This window comes from Charadrius vociferus, unplaced genomic scaffold (assembly GCF_000708025.1).
Source record: "Charadrius vociferus isolate BGI_N301 unplaced genomic scaffold, ASM70802v2 scaffold15, whole genome shotgun sequence".
In the NCBI taxonomy this organism is placed as follows: Eukaryota; Metazoa; Chordata; class Aves; order Charadriiformes; family Charadriidae; genus Charadrius; species Charadrius vociferus.
This window is the reverse complement of record NW_009650064.1, coordinates 5,440,597-5,462,291: the sequence shown is the minus strand read 5'-3', so window position 1 is coordinate 5,462,291 and position 21,695 is coordinate 5,440,597. Positions and strand designations below refer to the sequence as shown.

Below are 21,695 nucleotides of genomic sequence, written 5' to 3'. Positions count from 1 at the left end.
AACATTACTTCGAGCTTTTATACATGTTATACGGGATCTGAAAGTTAGTTGAAAGGAAGCCATCATGTATACTGAGGACACAGGCTGAGGTGCTGGATCATATGATATTCTGGTAGCATCTGGAGATCACAGTGCTTTTGTGACTGGCATGAAAAGCATTGATCCTAGGTGTATGTTTCAGGGTTTCTTCATAGTTAGAATGCATTGCGGAAGTTTCTGTAGGTAAATTAGCTCTTTAAGCCTTTAAGGAAAGATACTGAGAAATGCTGATTTGCATAAACAAGATCTATTTTGATGAAATTGTAATAGAAGATAGCAGAATGGTGAATTCAACTAAGAATAAACATTTAGTTAAAATTTACAACAATTACAGAAACTGTTCTTGAAGGTTTTTATTTCACATATGTATTAAGTCAAGATTACGTGCATGATTGGAATATTTGGTTTTGCTGTTTTATTTCACTTTGTGAGAAAACTTTGGAGTATCTTTTATTTTCATTTGATTTGGGAAAAGAGAAAAGCAGAATTGTGTCATTTGCTGCAAAATGAAAAGCCCAACTTTTCCCAGCTCTGCCTTTCATTGCCTGCCTGTCTTAAGGATTCCATGAAACTGCCGTTCTTTGTGTCGTGTATTACTGCAACAAGATAATATGGGTTACAAATTAGTAATTTAATCAAAGCAAAACAGTCCTTATACTGTACAAGCTATTCCCTGGAAATTGATGCAGACACGAACCAGGCTAGTTCCAGGTTTTATCAAATTGTCTAGTTATGTCGTTAGGTAGAAGCCACCATCAAAACTATCATCATCTCTGAAAAAAAAATGAAAAGTACAGAAGATGTGTTTGAAGAACACAGAAAAGCTGAATAGTTATCGTCTATAACATTTTATTATAGATAGTGCCCTATTACATTTTAGAGAATAACAGTCCACCTTTTATAATATACCTGGAGGATGAGAGCATCACCACTAACCAGAGAACAGACTTAAGACAAAAAGACACATTTCTCTGGACAATGGATAACTAACTGAACGGAGGAAATCAGCACCACAGAATGTTTGGGAGACCAGGATCAAACATAAATTTTAAAAGGATCGACTATTGCATGGGAGAAAGGTCCAGCAAAGGCTGTGCAACACAGTGATATGAATGCAAGTTCCTGTTCCAAAAGCTCATAAACTGTTGATGGCTGAACACGTATACGGAACGAAGAGACTCTGTTTCTCCCATTCTTTCTCACAACATTGGCTGCTACCAGAGACAGGGTAGCAGGCTGGCTGAACTTTTGGTTTTCCTCCCAATTCGGCTATTTTTATGTTCTAAGTAGCGCCAGTCTGCATATAGTCTAAATAGTCCTAAATAATCCAGGTAGGCAGGCTCACAGTACTCTTAACAGTCAGTGGCCTTTTAGATGCAGGAACTTTCTGTGTGTTATTTAATGTGTGAGATGTAAATTATGATGCAGTCTTTCCTTTGAGCTTTTGTTTCCAGATAATATAAATCCGAGGCCCTCGTCCTGTAGCTAGGTTCCTGCGGCTTCCCGCTGAGCGCTCGGCCCGAGCTGAAAAGTGGTGTAAGGCAGATGGGAAGGGAAGGGGGAGAGGGCAGATGAAGGGGCTGGGGTAGTGCTGAGTGGAGTCTTAGGCTTTCAGCTTTCCAGGCTAGCTACTCTCAAATGAAAGCATGTTTTCGTTGGTTTCCAGATTTAGGCCAGAGATAAGCAGGAGATACTAATGATACCAATGATAATTATTGACTCCTTGCCTATTATTTCTGTTCTGTGCTTTAAAAATGCTAACCAAATCTGCAAGCAAATGAGACATTGCAGCAGCAGCCCTTTGCTTCCAAATTACAGAGACGCTGAAATAAGCAAAATAAACCTGAGCTGGAGAGCTACAAAGACAGTCAATGGACTGGAGCATCTCTCTTATAAGGAACGTCTGAGAGACCCGGGTCTGTTTAGCCTGGAGAAGAGAAGACTGAGAGGGGATCTCATCAATGCTTATCAATAGCTAAGGGGCGGGTCTCAAGAGAATGGGGTCAGACTCTTTTCAGTGGTGCCCAGTGACAGGACAAGGGGCAACAGGCACAAACTGGAACACAGGAAATTCCATCTGAACATAAGGAAAAATTTCTTTACTTTGAGGGTGACAGAGCACTGGAACAGGCCGCCCAGAGAGGCTGTGGAGTCTCCTTCTCTGGAGATATTCAAAAGCCACCTGTATACACCCCTGTGCAACCTGCTGTAGGCGAATATGCTCTGGCAGGGGGGCTGGACTAGATGATCTCCAGAGGTCCCTTCCAACCTGACCATTCTGTGATTCTGTGAGATTAAAAAAAAAGTTGTTAGTGTCTTTTCATTTGTATTTCAGAGCAGAATTAAGGCCCTGTGTAGATGTAGAATCATAGAATTGTTGAGGTTGGAAGGAACCTTTAAGATCGTCAAGTCCAACCATTAACCTACCCTGACAAAACCCCTTCTAAACCATGTCCCCAAGTACCACATCTGCCCTATTTTTAAACACCTCCAGGGATAGCAAATACGCCACCTCCCTGGGCAGCCTATTCTAATGTTTAATAACCCTTTCAGTGAAATTTTTTTTCCTAATATCCAATCTAAACCTTGCCTGGCATAACTTGAACCCATTTCCTTTCGTCCTATCACTTTTCACCACGGAGAAGAGGTCAGCCCCCACCTCTCTACAACCTCCTTTCAGGTAGTTGTAGAGAGTGATAAGGTCTCCCCTCAGCCTCCTCTTCTCCAGGCTAAACAACCCCAGTTCCCTCAGTCGTTCCTCATAAGACTTATCCTCCAGACCCCTCACCCAAAGATGCCTTTAGAAAAATACTGCTGAAGGCTGGGCAGTTGTTTTTGTAGCATTCAGGCTTTCACTGGTGCATCTCACTGGCTGACCTGGGGCCTTGCGTTAATAGCAGCTCCTTGAGAAACAGGGAGCAGCCTTGTAGGCTGCAGTATGTACCTACATAATCTACACCGGTTTCAAGCAAGCCATAGCGTGGTCTCATTTTGTTGTCTCTGTGCACAGCCTGTACGCGGAAAGTTGCAGAAATAGATGGTCGCTAATGACTGAAATCCCTAGTACTGGCAACGCCTAAGTTAGCTCTTGGGGTGTTCTCTCTTCCCCCATGCTGGGGAGATTCCTAAGCTCTTTGCACAGAAGTGTCACGGCCAGCCTTGAAAATTGTTCTCCGCTCTTCAGCCACCGTTCCTCTGGAGCACGTATCTGCCAGCGGCATGAAGGAGATGGGCTCTGACGGGGCCGCTCTCACCCTCTCGCTGTGCAGGGGTGTGAGAAGCATGGGTTGAACCTGTCAGAGACTCGACGCTCCGCTGCAGCAGCTTCTTTCCTTGGCCTGAACAATTTCAGCCCTTCTGACTTATAGCTAAGAAACAGATTTCATTGTGCAGCTAAAACTAATCGACAAGTTTTAGACATCTTAATCCTGAAAACGTCCCAAATTATACCCTTCTTTAATTTTAAATCCCTAAGACATGCTAAATGGGAAGCATCGAGGAAAGTTAATTAGTCTGCCTGCCTCTTCCTAATTACTAATGGGTACTTCTCTTGTCCACCAAAACCTGCTGGCTAGATTTTAGGGCAGATGTTAATGTGCAGTCACAATTAAAAGCACATGCACTGGATGCTGCTGAAGCCTCCAAGTGCTCTGCATTTATGTATTTTATTTCAGGACACTCGGGGGAAAGAAGGGATCATCACGCAGTTAAAAATGTCATTTGCTTGCTTTCTTCTTTTCCACAGAGCTCCTCTGTTTTGGTCAGACAAGTAGCTGCCAGGAAATCTATTAATGGCAAAACGATTTCGAGACATGGTGCAGTGTTTTTGAGAACATTATCTTGGTGTCTGTAAAAACTTTTTCACTCGCTATACTCAGCCTAGTAACAATTTCATTTCGCTATCCCTTGGCCCAAGTAATGACTTCAAGTTTCTAATTAGAGAGCAAGTGAGAAGGGACTGTGCACGGTCCTCAGGGCCTGAGCTAAGAGAGCTCTAAGAAACACTCCTGTAATAATTTAACAGGCACGAGAGCTCCTGCCTGCTGAGCCAGCTCTCCTGCCTCTGTGGAAACAGGCAGCATCGCTGCTTCGCCCATGTCTTGTGCCGGTCCTCCCCAGCCAGCCGTGTCTCGGCTTTGCCTCCCCGAGACGTGCAAATCATGGCTTGGGCCCCTCTCTCAGCCCTCTTTACGGCTTACCTGGCCAAAAACACCTGCCTCCCTGTTTTAGGTGTAGAGCATCCTTTCTGTAGTAAAAAGATAGGACGGTATTGAATACATGTCCCCGTCATGGGTAGCATTGTTCCATGCCTTTTACTGCTTTTCCCTGGTCATTCTCTTTTCCTTTTTGATTTGCAATGCATTTAAAATTCATTGAGATAGGAAAAATTGTGATTGCTCTTTCATTGTTTCAAGAAGAGGATATTTGGCTGCTCCATTCGCTAAAATAGATGGCTGTAAAGGTACTCTGGGTGCCACTTCTAATTCTAGATAAGCCTTGGGCTCTCAATACACAGCACAAGACAGAATCTAATTATTGAAGTAATTATTATTGTCTTCTCTGCTACACTGTTTTTCCAAGCCCAGAGCCACCTTCCGAGTCACAGCTGTGGACCCTGCTGGCAGCAGTGGGACGTGATGGCAGTCTCTCAGCTTGGGAACAATTTGACTGTACTCACCTGGAATGATTTACTTATTTAAAGTCTCACTCGTCTATTTTTTGACCCTGAAAGGAATATGTGACAGCAAAAAGTTTTCACTTCTTCATTCAATGTATTCTGCTTTCAGTGGCTGCATTTCTGAAAAGGTGGTGCTTTTTTTTTCACCTCTTCTGAGGAACCTGATACTAGCTAAGCCTGAGGTTGGGCTACCCAGGACTAATAAGAGCTGCCAGTTATTCTTCTGTGTCAGTCCTTGTAGGAGTGGGAAATGGAAACTATTCAACCAATAATCAGGCAAGACTATTTTGCAACGATGGATCTTAAAGGGAGAAAAATCAGCCTCTTTTTCTTTACTCTCAAATGCCTGTCAGTTTTAAAGTGAAGATGTAAAAGTGAGGATGTGAAAGTAAAATAAATATTGGCCAGAGTGTAAAAATTTTTCATTCAGTTGTTATTTGTAGGTAAGACCTTTAATTCCAGTTTGACTGAGTCGTCATTGCAGTCCTTTTTAATTTTGCAGCATGCCATTCTATTTAGCAAGTGCACATTTGGCACCTGAAAGGTTTAAATTATATGTATATGTGTTATATGTATGTGTTTGCTGTGTAAAAAAAGTTCTTAATTTATGTATGTGAAAGGAACCAATTGTCACATCTACTCTTTTCCAATGAAACCTGAGTATTTTGAACTTTTTGATATAGACTGTAAGGTTCACCTATATTCTCAGACTTCCTTTAATGATGAACATAGAATAGGAAGCATTTTAATTGATTGAAGAAGTGTATATTAGTGCAGTAACCAAAAGAAAGGCAGGCTGGTGAGGACAGAGATCTAAAACCCTCTAATCTGGATTTAGTGCCCCAAGTGCTGGTCAAATTGTATTCTGGTTATGAAAACTTGCTTATAGGGAGCCTCCTATGAAAGGCAACTGTAGCAGTGTGGAGACTAAGATTTTTTGAAGGAATGTATTAAATTCTAGCTTCTGTCTATTAAAATCATTGTAATCATTCAGTAGGAATCTTGCATAGAACACATCACTTGTTCTAAGCTATTAACTGCTGTCATCACTGTCTCTTTTTCCCTTTTGCATTAGGCTATAGGTGGTGTTTGCATGTAACGCCATAAACAGCTTTACAATAGGGTGTTTGCACTTGATTTTTTTTACTACATCCGAATCAAAATGTTTAAACTAGTAGAGGTTTGTTTACTCTGTGTTATGTAGAGTCTGGTCACTGCTATCAAATTATCTGCATTTGTTGCATTGTATGTAAAACATTGTGCCATTTGGAGCTGCTGATGAAATTTTTGTAAAAGCTGCACTGAGCAACCTGAGCATATAATTTAAAACGGGGCCTTGGACACTTTTATTCCCATATGGTGAAAAATACGTATTGATTCTTGATTTGTGCAATAATGTGATTGTGATAGAGATAGCCTGATGGCATCTGGAAGAGGATTTTCAAAGCTACTCTCGCAGCTTGGCATTCAGGGCAGTTGGATACACTGGTGCCTTGTTCTGCTGTTCTGCTTTTGTAAAGTTTCACCCAACCAGTCTTTGCCTTTTTTTTTTTTTTTTAATATGGCCTTCACCCATATAAATTTAATTTGAATGAAAACAAAAAAAAAAACCAACCCTCAAATTAATAAGAAAACAGCATGTTCTGTGCATGGTAGTGCAGAGAATGCAGTAAGCCTGTCTTTAAAGCAAATGCTATTTCCACAAACTGGGATGACTGAGGCTCTGTTGCTGAAAGCAAGCAGGTTAACCTTTCAACTTAAAATTAATTGTCAGCTTCTCTTAGTGTTCTTTCTAAGCTTGTATGACTTCTGTTTCACTCTTAATACATTTGCCACTGTTTGCACCATGGCGAAAGAGTTATCACAACAACTCCAATTTACAGGTCGGAGGAATCATGCTAGTTAGGGATACTGCTTTATTTACTCTGTCATCTTCTAGGATGAGTTTTGCTGTGTGGATTAGCCAGAGCCCACATACAGTTAGTGATACACTGCAGAGTCAGAGGTGGTGTGAAAAATTGTTCTTTCCCTCCCTTTAACTTCTCCTTTTCTTTTCTGAATGGGCTCCATGTAACGTTGTGAAACATTAAAACAGAGAAAGATTCTGAGATTGCAGACAACAGTGTTGTGGCAGGTGTCTTTTTTTGTTAGTGTATATTGTTTCTTTTCAGCTTTGCTGATAAAAATATGCAATTTATTGCTTAAGAACATTGAATCGTTAGAATTGCTTATTTTCCTTGCTGCTACTTTGTGTTCACAGCCCATGGGACAACGTGATCTGTAGACAAGAATGGGAAGGATTACTACAGTTTTGTTTCAGAAATGGCTCAAAACTCTCAGATCTGAACAACCCGGAACCTTGCAATAAGATCAAATCTGAACTTTGTTTCAAGTACCTCTCTGTTTTGCTATTAATAGTGAACTAGCTAAATATACACTGATTTGTAGATCAAATGAAAGAGGTATTTCATCACCAGTATCTGAACCATCTAACATTTATCAGGAAATAACTTATATTGGTTTGAAACTCAAGTATGCATTAATCAGATTAACAACAGATATTTTGAAGAATATTTTATTATCGTAGTCATTGTATTCTTCCAGCCTTGTCCAGTGGTCCTACATCTAAAATCCACCATAACCTTGAAGAGTTTGGTAATCTCAATGGCGTATGACAGTGAAGAGTAAAAACCATTGCTCATCCTGTTGGTGTGGTTGTATAAACGCACAGTTGCTGTTTATGTGATATAAAATATAACAGACTTGTAGTTGTCTTAGGGTGTGTTTTACTTACTGTAGGGTGACCATTTGTTTTTTCATAACTAGTTAAGCACCAGGATGGTCATTAACAAGCTTTGTTCACCATCTGGGCAGAAGAGAGCTCTGCTTAGTTGGGTCTTATGAATATTGGTATTTCTGGGAGTCAGCTACCTGCTGGGGAGCACCCTTCAGGAACTTTGTGATTAAATATCCAGTTGTGATCGTATCTGGGAGGGGAGGTTACAGCCTGAAGGAAACTTCAAGGGAAAGCCACGCGTTTCCTCTCCATCTCCAGCATTCCCTGGGAAAGCAGACCTGAAGTCTTGCATTAAGTTGGATTGTGAGTTTGGCTTAGGAAATAGCTCCGTCGATTGTAAAATACGTGGAAGCTTCTTGAACTGATTGAAACGTAAGAGAACGCAAACAGTTACTACAAACAGAAGTGCTGGTCAAAATGCCAATATGCGGGTCATTCTCACAGTTCCCTCTCCCCATATCTGACAATCAAACCGTCCAGAGAGTGCCTGTTTCCACTGAATTTCTGGGGTGGTTTGGAAGCTGTTCGCTCAGGGTGGAACAAGTGTCTACTGCTGGGCGTTAGCAGGGAGCTCTTTGGCTAGCAGAGGACGGTGAAGAAAGCACTTCAATACTTTGGGTTCTAAGCAGGTTTATAACATCAGCTACATGGTGCATATACAAAGAGTGTAGAGACATACAGAAATGCATTTGGTTAGGAAAGGGTCCCAGTCTTATAAAATACTTCACTTGACCCTTGTGTGTGACTTTTAAAGCTTAGTGGCATTAAAATAAATCACATGCTCCAACTTTAACTGCTTTTCTGAGCTGAGGGATAAACAAACACACGAAAAAGAATTCTAAATTAGAGAAATTGTCAATTTTACAATTACTTTCATCCATCTTACACAATGTTTAAAAGCGAATGCAAAATGTAAAGGATTTATAAATCCAGTGACCAATTTTAAAACTATCAACTTTGTTAAGTACTCTCTAAATAATATATGTAGCCATATATTAAGTAGTCTCTACATGATACATGTAGCCATATACCTCATTTTAAAGAAAGCACAAATGAAATAAACCATATTAAAATATACAGCATATATACATGCATATACAGCCATCTAATACAGGTATATAACCCTTCTAAATTGAAATGCCCTAAGTAGAGAGTCCCCTAAATAGGGATCTGTGGATCACTGAACCAAGGCGGTCACAGAGCCAAGAGAAGGGCTGCAACAACAGAAAATACAAAAGTAATGGAAGAGTCCATGTAGCTTTTGAAGAAAGAAGTCATGCCTCATCAATCTAGCAGGACTTTTTCAGAGGAGTTTATAATCGTTTTTGTAGTTGGATCTGGTCAGCAAAGTACAGTTGAGTCTTCAAAAGCTCCTGGATCAAAGACCTTTAGAGAAATACGCTATGGTGAGATAAGAGGTATTTTCCTCTTGCAGAGTAATACCTGATTAAAGGAAGGTAGAAATAAATTGTCAGTCTTCATAAAGGAGAAAGGCTTTATTAGGCTGCCTAGCCACCTTTTTTGGGGGTCTTTGGATGTTCATCAAATTCAGTGTTAGCTGCAAAGGGAGTGAATAGCAAATAGTCAAAGTTTGCTGATGGTTTGCTCAAACCAGGATGCTACTACAAATATTTCATATCAAAACCGATGATGACTGCAAATGTGACAGTAATCTCATAGTAGAAATGCCTAAGTAAAACAGCAGCCAGCGACATTTCATTGTCAATAAATGCAGAGTAATTGTATGTGCTGTGCATACACGACAATGGGATCCAGGCGAGTTACATTCAAGAAGAAGCATCTGGGAATCACTGTGGATAATTGTCTGACGTTGTCAATGCAGTAACCAGGGATGGTAAAATACACAGTGGTTTGTGCTGCCAAGAAAGGAAGAGAGAAGGAACAGAAAGCATCCTTAGGTGAGGTGTTGTGGTATGCTGCAGTCACATCACGAGTCCATTCACACACTGGTGTTTGTGGGCAGTTTGGGCTTCTTGTCTCAGGAATGGTGAAAGAGAATTAAAAAAGTGAGACAAATAGTCACCAGCAGCCTGCATCCTCAGCGATATTGAATAGTTTCCATATGAGGAGGACTCTTCAGCTTGGTAAAAAGCTGCTGAGATAGGGTGTGTTAAAAATGTATTAAACCATCAATGGTACGGAGAACATGAACAAAGAAAGGCAGGGTGCTACTTCTGCAGCTCACAAAGTGAGAACCATAGCATGCCCTCATGAAGTGCTCAGGCAGACAGTGCATTTTCTCAGGGAGCTGTGGTGGGCAGCTCCAAAATGGTTCAGAAATGGGATTAATGAGCCTGTGGAGAATCTCTCTATCAGAGGTAGCCAGCCTGCAAGTGTGGGGTTGCGTTGAGGCAGTGCTCGGATGTTCAAGACCAAGGTAGCAAGACCAGCCCTTTTCTTTTCTTTTATTTTTTTTAAAAGAGTCTTGCAGTGACAGTGGGTGGATGAGTGGAGGAAGAGCTTCCAGTGCCTTTTATGGTTGAAGCTTTGTCTGTTTGCTGTTTTTTTTTTCCAGTCAAGGGCTGTTTAGGATATTATTTTAGAGTCTAGTCAACCTGTGCTCTATGGACTAGAACAACTTCCTTCCCTGAGACCTCATTTCACGGGATTTTATGCGAGTTCAGATTGAATCCCCAGCTGTCACCCGTCCTCTGCTGCACTGAGTGAAAGGTTAATGCATTGCAAAAGTAACTGTGATAATCCTGAGCTGTAATTTAGTCTGTTTAGTGTATCCAGAGGATTAATTCTCAAATGCATTAAGCAAAACAAGAAATAATGCACACTTCATATTGTCTCCCTTACACTGTAGTCTCATTTAATTAGCCACTGAAACAACCATCTGAAAGCTTTCCCTCTGCCTTGTTGCTTGAATCATGAATTTTAAAGACTTTTGAGAGAATGACTCAGGAGGTGAAACAGCAGGGCTTCTGATGTTATTTATAAGCTCTGTACTGGAAACTATTTCAGTGTCTGCAGCCATGAAACTTAAGCAACTTAGCCTGTAATTTCATCATTTGAGACTAAATGACAGGAGAACTAATGCTGTCAGCGCCCCACTAAACAGCATTAGCATTCTCCATTGCTTCTGCTTACTTGAAAAATGGATAATGAAATAATTGGCATTAAAGCCAGCTATCAACTACAGGTTATCCCACGAAAGAAGAGGTTAATATGTGCACCAAAATGCATGCAATACATGTCTACAATAATTGGGTTTTCATTACAATAATAGTTCTGAAGGCTGCAATTAAGTGAGGGCAGCTCACAAAACATCTGTGCAACACCTCGCGCAAGCAGCCACGCGCTCCACGGGGCTTGCAGCACCGAGGATGCTGTGGCGTGGGGGGAGCCTTCCAACCAACCCATCCCAAACAGAACTACCGTTGCAGCAAGGTTACTGCCTGACCATTGAAGATTTGTGACTGTGCTGGGCTTTAAAAATACACAAAATGAAAATAAAAAATAGAATTCAATTATATTCCCATTCAGATCTTCTATCTGTTTCTTGTCCTTTGATTGCTCTTTGACACATATCCTTTGAAGGAAAAATCATGCGTCTTCCCACTTCTGCCCTGCAGTTTTGACCTTTTAAAATGCCCGGGGCAGCAATCCTCCAGCTATGAGAAGTGGGAGGCTATATGTGTATGGACATATGCGTACCCCCACGCCCCCATTTCATAGGACCACAAAGCTGAGTTAGCACTCTGGTGTGAGGAGGGGATTGCTTCTTGTCTTCAGTATTTTATGCTTTCCTGGTGCATAACAGTTTTTAACTGCACAGAAGGTTGTGATGCCTCTTTTTTTTCCTAATTCCAAGTATTCAGTGTAAAGGAAAAAGGCATATATATTTCATCAGGTCTTGCTTTATTTCCAAGGCATTGTAGTTTCTTAGTACATTCCTGAATAGTGTCATGGGCATTAAAAAGTTGGAGATTGGAATAAACTCGATAATGAAGTAAAGTTTTTTTGTTTCTTAAGGAAAAAGCAGGAAACAACAGCAATGTTTAAGGCGGGGGGGAATCTGTTTTTTGTAGCCAGGAAAATCACTGCAGAAATAAAAACAAGTTTTCAGATCAGGTGTTTGTGTTGACGTCTTACTACAAGCAGTACCTTTGATAGTATGAAGATTTTGCATCTTTTAGCTTCGTAAACTTTTGGAAACACTGAGCCAAATATTCCTTGTTAAGGCATTTCCAACTTTGCTGTTAGGAGGAAGTACAGCTTGCTCAACAGGGCACTGGCCTCAGCTCAGATGTCTGGCATCTACTCCTTTCTCAGCTACTGTGAGAAAATGAATGTGCCATTTCATCTCTGCATGCCTCTCTCATCCTGCAGTCCCTCTTGTCTGTTTAGAGTGTATGTTCTTCTGAGCTGGAGTCTTTTTTATTTGGAGAGGTATATATACTATGTAAAATAGTGGAGTGGCAATTCTGTCAGCTCCCCTAGGGACTACTGTAAAATGAAACCTAAAAATTTATACATTATTGTAATTCGTTAGCATATTAACTTCACTATATATGGCAGTGTACATGTAGAGGTCAGTATCCCAAAGATGTAACTGTAATATTGAAGACCCAGCACACCCAAGAGAGATTACACAAGCAGTGGGGAAATTCCCGTCATATTTGAAAGTTTCATGGAATTGTTGCATTGCAAAGTTTACTTGAAAGTGGACAACTGGAAAGCCATTGATAGGGCTGTACAGCAAACATATACTGACTTCAAGACTCAGATTTGGCTTCCTTTGGCAATTAAATGCTATTTAGGATATAAAAAAAGAAAAGAAAGAAAATGTAGGGAGGAATGTAATGCAAAATGTTTTACACTGAAAAACTCGAGAGTTACTATATGCTTTCCGCTTGAAGATACCTGTGTTTTATGGAAACTGCCTTTGTAATCGTTCTGATAATCAATAACATTGTTTGCACAACTGACAATAATTTTAATGCTTACATATCTAGCATTAGAGTTCAATCTAATGATGACTTAGCACAGCAGTGCATATGAAGGCAGTAGTGCCTGAGGGTGATTGACAAGAAGCAATGGTCATCATTGACATGCTCAGTACTCATTTTGTGGTTCATTCATCATCTTACCTCAATAGCAGCATCACATCTTCTTAAGTTGGCAAGGAAGAAATGTTCCAGACAGTTTATTAATGTGTGAAGAATTGGTGTTTAATGTGGACATGTTGTAAGGCAGGTAAATATTCTGGTCATCAGCTAATTAATATTCACATTGTGCATTTCATGCTGAGATCAGAAGCTAGAAGGGATGGGCTGCTTTTCAGAATTCCTCAACGTGTGTGTGTGTGTGTATTTTTGTCAAGATACTCTTACACAGCTGATTACTGAAAATACATTGTCAGTATCAATTACCAAAGCATCTGCTTTTACCTGCCTTATGTGGCGCATCAAACCGTGTATGAAATAGCTGGTTACGCAGAGACTCAAGAAATGAGTTCAAGAAAAGAGTAGCTTGACTTGAAGAATTTGTTTATGGTATGTCTGTTATAAGAGATGTTTGAATGAGCCAAGGAAATGGCACCATGGGTCAGAGAGTCCCACAGATGGGTTGAGATTGGCAGACATCTCTTGAGATCATCTTGTCCAACCCCCCTGCTCAAGCAGGGTCAGTTGCATCAGGTTCCCCAGGACAATGCCCAGTCAGGTTTTGAGTATCTCCATGGATGGAGACTCCACAACCTCTCTTGACCACCCTCTCAGTAAAAAAGTGTTTTGTGGTGTTCAGATGGAATCACATGTATTTTGTTTTGTGCTCATTGTCTCTTGTCTTCTTAATCGGTGCTGCAGAGAAGAGCCTGGCTCCCTCTTCTTCATTTGCTTCCATCTGGTATTTATACACATGGATGAGATACCTCTTGAGCCTTCTCCAGGCTGAACAGCTCCGGCTCTCTCAGCCTTTCTTCATATGAAAGATGCGTCAGTCCCTTAATCATCTTAGTGGCCCTGGGCTGGACTCCAGTAAGGAGCTCCAGATGGGTAGATGGAGAGATGCCATTTCTGGAGATGGTACCCCCGGTGCAGTGACACAGGAGGTGGCGTATCTTACTTCTGCCCCGTGAGGTAGTCACCATCTGGGGCTAGGAAACAAGGTCCTGCTGGCATGTTCATGACAGTGCCTTGGGCAAGTCACAAACAGGACAAACAGAGAGGGTGGCAGGGTTGGCAGGTAGCAGCAAAAGCTTGACAGACCACAGTTGTTATGTTTAGTTGTTGCTTCTGGTAGCAGTGACCATAATTCACGTTAACAAAACAAAAAGCAATGGGCTGCTTTGGTGCAGTTTTATACCATTGCATTATTTTTCTCACAACTGCACGACAGTGAACCAATTCCTGACGAAACACTTGCACTTGGTGACAAAGCTTGGAAGTTGGCAAGTCTTAAAAGAAGGTGCAGCAATTGAGGAAGGGAGAAGGGGTAAATAATTGAATATATTAGAATTGTGTGTAGCAGGCCTGCAATACCTAGGATCAGTATGTTTCCTGGGAGCTGGATTTGATCCCAGGACACCTACCTGGTGTGCTGAGGGTACCCCTGTGACTAATGATTTTGTGAGCTCAGGTGACACCAGTATCCCCTCAAGCTGCCCAGTGCAATCTGGGTTTCCAATACATTTAGTCACAAAAGGGCATATGCTGGTTGTGCATATTTTTAAAATTATTACATGTATGGAGTAAATCAGTCTGTTTGGCAAGTGCTGCCCTGCTGTATAACCTGAGGACAAAATCGGTTTCACCTTCAGCCTGCTCAGCGTGCAGACTCACTAATAGGTCAGGAAGGAAACAGTCTCAGAAGGAGTCGAAAGCAGAAAAATAAAAGCAAAATAAAAACCCACAACCTCCACGACAAAGAAACCAGAAAGCCCAGCCTGAGAGGTTGGATGCATTACTGAGTATTTGCTTCTGACCCTACTCAGGACCCATGCCAAGGGGTCCCACCAAACACCTGGGGCGTCGCAAGTGGCACTAGGTAGCTGCCAGTAGGTAGCTGAGCTGGACCACTGTACTAAAGAGGGTTTCCTGCCACTTTGTCATGGAATGATGAATGATCTTTTTATTATCTTATTGAAGCTGTAAATGATTAATTATTTTCAGGTTTTAATTTCCAGTATTTTTGATGCATTCAAATAATAAGCACAGCATTTTTGGCAGCGGGTTTTAACATTCCCCTTTTCCATGCCACAACATCTACTGCATCCAGCTAGAAGCAGTTTCTCACTGAATGTCTTATTGGCCAGCAGTGTTCCTCATGTGATTCGCATCACTGTAAATGTGAACCGACTGAAAAAGGACAATTAAAGAGGGTTGTTTGGCAAACGTCCCTTTTTTCTTTATGGGTGTTCTTGCTCTGCAAACACAGAAAAGCAGCAAAGCACATAAAACGTGACAGCGGAGCTCCCAGCCTGTCGCTTGTTTCTCTTTTTGAGTATTGGTTCCACCTAGAAATCAGAATTAAATATGCGATGTGTACCTACATAACACCTCCCATCTGAGGATTTTTAAGTACTTAATTAGACCTTTCAGACTTTTTTAAGGCTGTATACTACCCCCTTTCTAGCTGGCTAGCATGGAGACGAGTGAATAATTTATAGCAGGGCTGCGAGACGAGTGGCTACTCATCTGTTTTACTTGACTGCTAGCTTATGTAGCTGGCAAAAATAAAGCTCCATTTGTTACTGGCTGTTGTTCCTGAGGGAAATGGTACATAATAACAACAAAAAAACACCCTTAGATCAGTTTTGTGTGAAAGAACAAAACTGGAGCAATTGGAGCTTTAAAACTTGTGTCTAGGTGAATTTTTCCTGTTTCTTTCAAGCTTCTGGAAGTGGCATGTCTGTCTTCCAGGCAAATTTTGTTTGAGAAGGGTTAATAATACAGTGACTATCGAGGATCCAGTTTGGTCAGCCAGCTACTGTACTTTGAAACCTCACTGTTTGAAGCGTTATGCAGAGTTCTTCTTGCCCTGCCCCTGCCTTCTGTAGGATGGCTGCTTGTGCACACAGCGTTGCTTTTTCCGTTACTTTTTTAGAAAAGGGGCTGTACGATCCCACGGTCTTTATTTAGGTAACCCAACATGACTGCAGTCTGCAAAGCCCCACAGAACTTCCCTCTTCATGGTCATCTGCAGGGGTTGATCTTAGTCCTGGATGCATTTGGTGGCAAAGGGATGTTATTCAGTGTCTTGTGGCAGCCTGGCGACCTCTGGAAGCTGTAAGTATCTCCAGGCAGATAACATCAACATGGAGGAGTCTCAAGTTTGGAGCAGGAGACATGAAAATTACTTGCAGTTATATCTGTGCCCCTGTTGTTTCATGTCTGGAAGCTTGTGTGGGGCCCTCGGCTGTAAACTGTTCTTGTGCTCAAAGCCAAGAACATGGATGTTCACTTTTGTTTTTAATTACGTGGGATAAAACTGCTTTCTTAGGGTCTTTTCCTTAGTCTCACAAGATGTTTACAGGTCACTGGCTTCAATGCTAGCCCAAGACATGAAAGAGACAGCACGGCCAGTTTAGGGATCCTTCAATATTCTCTCTACTCACACACAATGATGTTTCTTGTGCAGTAATAGCTTGATGCCAAAGTCAGATCATTTTCTGATTTTTAAAATCAATTTAGAGAAAGAAATTTATTTCCGCATTTCATGGAGTTAAACATTACAAAGCAAAGGATGTTTATCCTTGTTCCATTCATGGAGATGAAATGTAAATCCATTGTTACTGTGGTTAGTGAAATGTCTAAGACAAATTCCAGGCAACCAATTTTTGTCTTGAGTCTCATGAAAGTGTTCAAAAATTGTAATGGGTTTGCCTCAGTGGCTTAGCTTGTAATGTGTCTGCAGTGCAGAAGTCCATGAGTTGAAGAATTTATCATAGTTCAACGCTTGGTTGTATGTATTTTAAAGAATTCAGAATCAAATTTTAAAAGTGAATACGAGTTGACATAAATTCAATGCTAAACTTATAGGAACATAATTCAGCACCTGTAACCTACCCAGTGACTTCTGTGGGATTGCATTGCCTCAAGTCGGTAACAAACAAGTCTCTTAAGAGCAAGAAGAGCCTCTTATAATAAAATCAGTCACAATACTGTATAAACCACATGGTACAGCATTTGGTATTTCTGCGTATCATCTCTCTTATGAAGGGATCTTCATCTTGGACGGAGTTATAAAAATGCATTACCTTTCTTTTCCGGTTCTCTAAAATAGCAGTGGAACAAGCAGTCCAAGTCAGTTCCCATTACAGCGATAGAAACATGCCTGTTAACCACAGTGAGAGCTGGACTCTGTCCTGAATGGCTATACGAGTGATCAAAAGATATGTATTATAGGAATGTACAGTTATGCTGTGAGAAATTTTGCTTTCATTCTCTTCAAAGGCTTCAGGCATCTCAGGGAAACCAAGAAAAATCATAACAGTAAGTCTTATGAGCACACATGAGTTTATCAAAGCCCTCATCATCTGATACTGATTTCCACGGCGTGTAAATAAATATATGAATAATTTTTTTTACTTCATCTTTGTAATCAAACAATCTTGGGTTTTTTTCAGTCTTACTTGGCACGGTAGGAATAGCCTCAGTCTGTGTTTCCGCCCGGGGCCTGTAGCTCTTACTCATGAATTCACATCAGTGCTTGTTCTCTGGGTTGGATGATCAAGTGAGGAGGGGGTCCTGTTGTGCTAGGTGGGAGCTGTGCACCTCCTAGCCCTGATCTACGAGCAGGCCAAGGGAATCAAGGTGAAGGAATCGCAAGCAGTCAATCAGTGTGGTGGGGGAAAACATCATGTTTACTTATTTTCAAACTTTGGGGTGGAGTTCTGTTATGATGAGAGGGTTGTTGAGATTAAAACAAAGCAGATGGAGGTTGATAAAAGCAGAGAAGAGGAGGCAGGGATAATGAACTGTGAGAGAAGAAATTGCAAAGGGACAGGGAGTCAGAGAGTGTTGGTGGCGAATGGACCAGGCAGAGAGTGGCCGGAGCGAAAATACCCCGCTGGTGTGTCTGCTGCAGCATCCGGTGGGACAGCAGCTTCTCCTGCTCCTCTTGGCTTTGGTCTTTCTTGGGGCCTTGAGTGATGCCTCACCAGCATTATTTATGCTCCCTGAGCCCACCAATTGCTTGGGGAAGAGTAGTCCTTTCCCTGCCTGATGCCCCCAGAGGGAATCAGTTGTTCCTGAATGGGAATGGGAAGAACTGTGGTTTCACCCAACTTGCTTCTGTCCCAGCTGATCAGGACTCCTAACTGCAAGGGTATTGTAGTCCTGGGCTATCTGGGTTACCCCAGGTTATCTGGAAGACTGCTCAGAAACAGCACATCGTTGTGATGAACAGAGGCTCAAAAGCAGAAGCAGATCCGTAACTCAGTCATAACTCATCATCAGAGCAGTGGGATGAATGGAGGAAGCACCGCCGCATGTGGGGTTACTACAGGGATTTTCCTGCTTGGAGTCTGGTAGTCTTAGAGGGAAATGGATGTATATTGTTGCTAAGGAAACGAGTCTCCCAGGGGAAGGTAGGCTTTTCCCCGGTGTGAGTTTTTGCTGCCTCGTGCTCACTCAAGTCAATTAACCTAAAACCTACAAACTGCACACGCCGTGGCTCTGTGCAGTTATTATACGGAACTTTATACAGTTGCATGTGGATTTAATCATAAACAGCCCAGGAATGGATTCAAGTTTATATTCCTCTTTAAATATTTGTATTCCTATAATGGAATATTGCCCATTTTTCTCTGTAGGTGCCAGCTTGCGTGATGACCTCAGTAAATACTTCTGGTTTCATCATTCTCAAGGGGACACGATGACAGTTCAGGATCCAAACCAGATGAATCTCTGTGCTGCTGTTTGGACTGTTGTCTCCTATGTAATTGCTGACATGGAGGAGATGTTGCCAAGGTAATAAAACTGCAAGAAAGAAGATTTCTGCTCTTCAGTAAAGATCGTGAGTCCACTAACGCATGTGGTCTTCAGCTGTGGGAAATTCTGTTTTCCACCCTGATTTTATGCATTATTATGTCGGTTTTCCTCAAAGCACATGCTCTTTTACACATTCCTGTTTCTTTTTGCTGTTTTGATATCTTCAGTTTGTGATTTTCACTTAAAATTTCATCTTTTAAGTACTTTTTAAATTCCTAATGAAAGTATGATACCTCTTTGACTATGATATAATAACCATTTCTATGCAAAGTGATCCTGTGCAGCAGGAAAAATATACCAAATAAATTTGTTGCATCAGAATAATTAATGTGTTGAGTTAGTATACACGTTTGTGGGTTTGTTTTCTGTCTTTTACTCTATGCATTAGGATGATGTACTATTAATACAACAGCTATTTCTTTTCAATCTCAAGATAATACTGCAGTTTCTATACTTGTCCTATGTTATAGGACAAGTCCTATATGTTATAGGACAAGTTAATCTTGGCTGTTTTCATGGTAATATATGGTAAAATGGTCAAATAATGGTCAAGATGCCAAAATAATATGGCTTTTAATAGTTCATTTGGCTCCCACTGTTAAATCTTCCTAAAGGCTGCTTCACATGAGGCTCAGATAAACCAGGACACAGAGGATATGAAGGCAACCACAGGACTCCCAGATCTCCTGTGTTTCTTCGGGCACCTCCCTGTGGAAAGCTGTATGTGTGGAAGCTTCAGGAAGAAAGCTTCCTGATGGAAGACTCGCCGTTGTGACATGCAGAGAATTTCGTATGGCAATTTTTCTCTGAAATGCCGTGATGTTTCAGAATCAGCATCACAGCTGTGATTTGTGACCTTCACTACCTGCCAGCTGATATCCAAACTAAGTGTAAGAGCAGATTTTGATCAGGCTGCTGAAAGCCATTCCCATCTTCTCTCTTTTGCTGGGATGCCCTCCCCTGCTGGAAGCCGGGCAAGAAGATGCTCGTACATATGCATTTTGACAGAGGAATTAATCTGGGAATTTGATTCTTGCATACTTTGTTTTTTTTGGTTTGGGTTGTTTTTTTTTCCTACTCAAAGATTATGAATATTCAGATGAGTTTCAGGGGCATGTGTAGAGAAGATATAACTGGTGTTGGGGAATATTTTAAAGCATATGATTTCTGCTCATCTCTTTGTGACTTGGTCCCCATTTGTGCTTTTAAATTTTACAACAAGCAAACTTACTGATGTGAATAACTGCTGCAATATAATCAACACCAAACAACCAACGTAACTATCAACACGGAATATTAAACCAAACGGCAGGCAGTCCCTGATGCTGTTAATCAGTTCTGTAGTTGAGCAATAGCTGAGTGATGAGCCATTCATTTTTATAGAATTAATAACCATGATATCTGTTTACCATGATAATAGCGGTTTTACATCAAATTTATTAAAAATTTCAATTTTCCCTCCAAATCATTTCAGGAACATGAAAGCTGCTTGGAGGTACTCTGCTCTTTCTTTTTAAAGAAACGGTACTGAAATAAAGTTAGCAAAAATTTCCTCTGCTTTCAAGGCATGATGCCTATGCTTGTTTTTTCTGATGTGCTTGACGAGCATAGCTGGTGGTGCTCACTGCTGACAGATCCTCAGTTGTCTCTAAATCCAGCCTTTTGACCTTCACAGAATATTACTGACTATTTCCTGAACTGCATTCTACATCTTTTTCCCTCAAGGTACGCCACTTTGTACGTCAGATATTCAGAAGGGTTTTTCTATGCGGTTTACATTTATTGTTACAAATCTCAACCTGTGCTCACTTGGAAATGGGGTTTCTTTGTGTTTTTCTCCATTGCCTCAAGTCAACCGAAGAATCTCTGGAGTCAAGAATACCCTCTGCAGAGAAGAGCGCTGCGGTATGCACAGCGCCCAAGATCTTCTTGTTGGCTCCTAGGCTACATAAAATACGCCTTAAGACTGTGTGATGCTGACTGAAGAAAATTTAACCTTTACATCAATTTCAGATACTCAGTTCTAGAGAGAAGCTCTGTAGAGTGGCTTTTGGGAAAAAAAAAAAAAAAAGTTACAAAATCAAAATTGCTATCTTATTTTTATATAAATAGTGAAATTAAAAATCTTTCAGTTCTCAAATTGAAATCCAAAGATTTTTTACATGTAAAAACGGGTTTCGTTAAAATAGGACATCATCTTTTTGATTCACCAGATCTTTTTTGTCTGATCTGTAATAGTTCTTAGATCTAAAAGTTCAGCTCTTCACAGTGCTGTCCTGATAACCTGCCTGTTCAGATGTACCTCTCTCAAAAATGTCCATAGATGGAGAGGTGCTAATAAATTTCATTCCTTTCCCAGTGGGTTTTTGTACCTTCTGTGCAATAGCTCATCTTTCTCCCTGCTCAGTGTAGCAATTATGCTCTTTCAATTGCTGGCAATTAAACATATATCGGTGAGTCACTTTTCAATTCAAGAGCACTTCTGAAGCAATCCAGGTATGCCAACAGACCTCTGCTTTCCACTTGCATGCCGCCTTTGATCTTTGAGAATCTTTCTCAACTTTAGTTGAGAAAGTAATAGCTGAGGATATTATTTATATTACTATTATTGTCAAGGTCAGCTGCCATTAATCTGTGCTTTTTTTAAGTATTTTGATGACATTCTAAGATAAAGGGACCATGTGTACTTTTCACTCCCATAAAATAAAACGCTATCAGCTTTGGACTAGATTGCATTTTGCCTGCAAAGATCTGTGACCTGAGAGTTGGAAAAAAAAAAACAGCGATAGTATTTAAATACATGTAAAAAATTTAAATTTCAAATAAAAATTTTGCTCAAGTTATTACAAATCTCTTGCATCTCCTGAGAAGAAGGGAGGCCCCTGGGCAGCCTTGCTTTCTGCTACAACTCAAAGCTTTCAGACGTAGTTACAGAGGGACGAGGCCAATGCATAATTCATTTACCCAACTAGACTATAGCACAAATGCTGATGAAAAGTCTCTTTTCAATACTGCATAATGTAACGTAGGTAATTTTGCCAGTAATAAAAGAGGAATCGCAGAATAGGAAACCGAGTTGGTGCTTTTGTCCTTCATGTGTCAAGACATTAGTGGAGTTTCATGGTCTCTTTGAATGATTCAGTTCTATGTGATCCCACAAGATTTTTACCTCCCTTAAAATAATTAAAAACAAAGAAAGTGAGCTATTTCCTGGAACAAG

General features: G+C 40.9%; 1 protein-coding gene across 1 annotated transcript in view; it reads left to right on the top strand.

Moving 5' to 3' along the window:
- Positions 1-18,796, top strand: part of CPQ (carboxypeptidase Q) — a 137,961-nt gene extending 119,165 nt beyond the window's left edge. Inside the window, exon 7 of the mRNA XM_009891836.1 lies at positions 18,298-18,796. Coding sequence (XP_009890138.1) covers positions 18,298-18,458 — 161 coding nt within the window. The 3' untranslated portion in view covers positions 18,459-18,796. The remainder of the gene's footprint in view (positions 1-18,297) is intronic.
- The last annotated feature ends 2,899 nt before the right edge of the window (positions 18,797-21,695 follow it).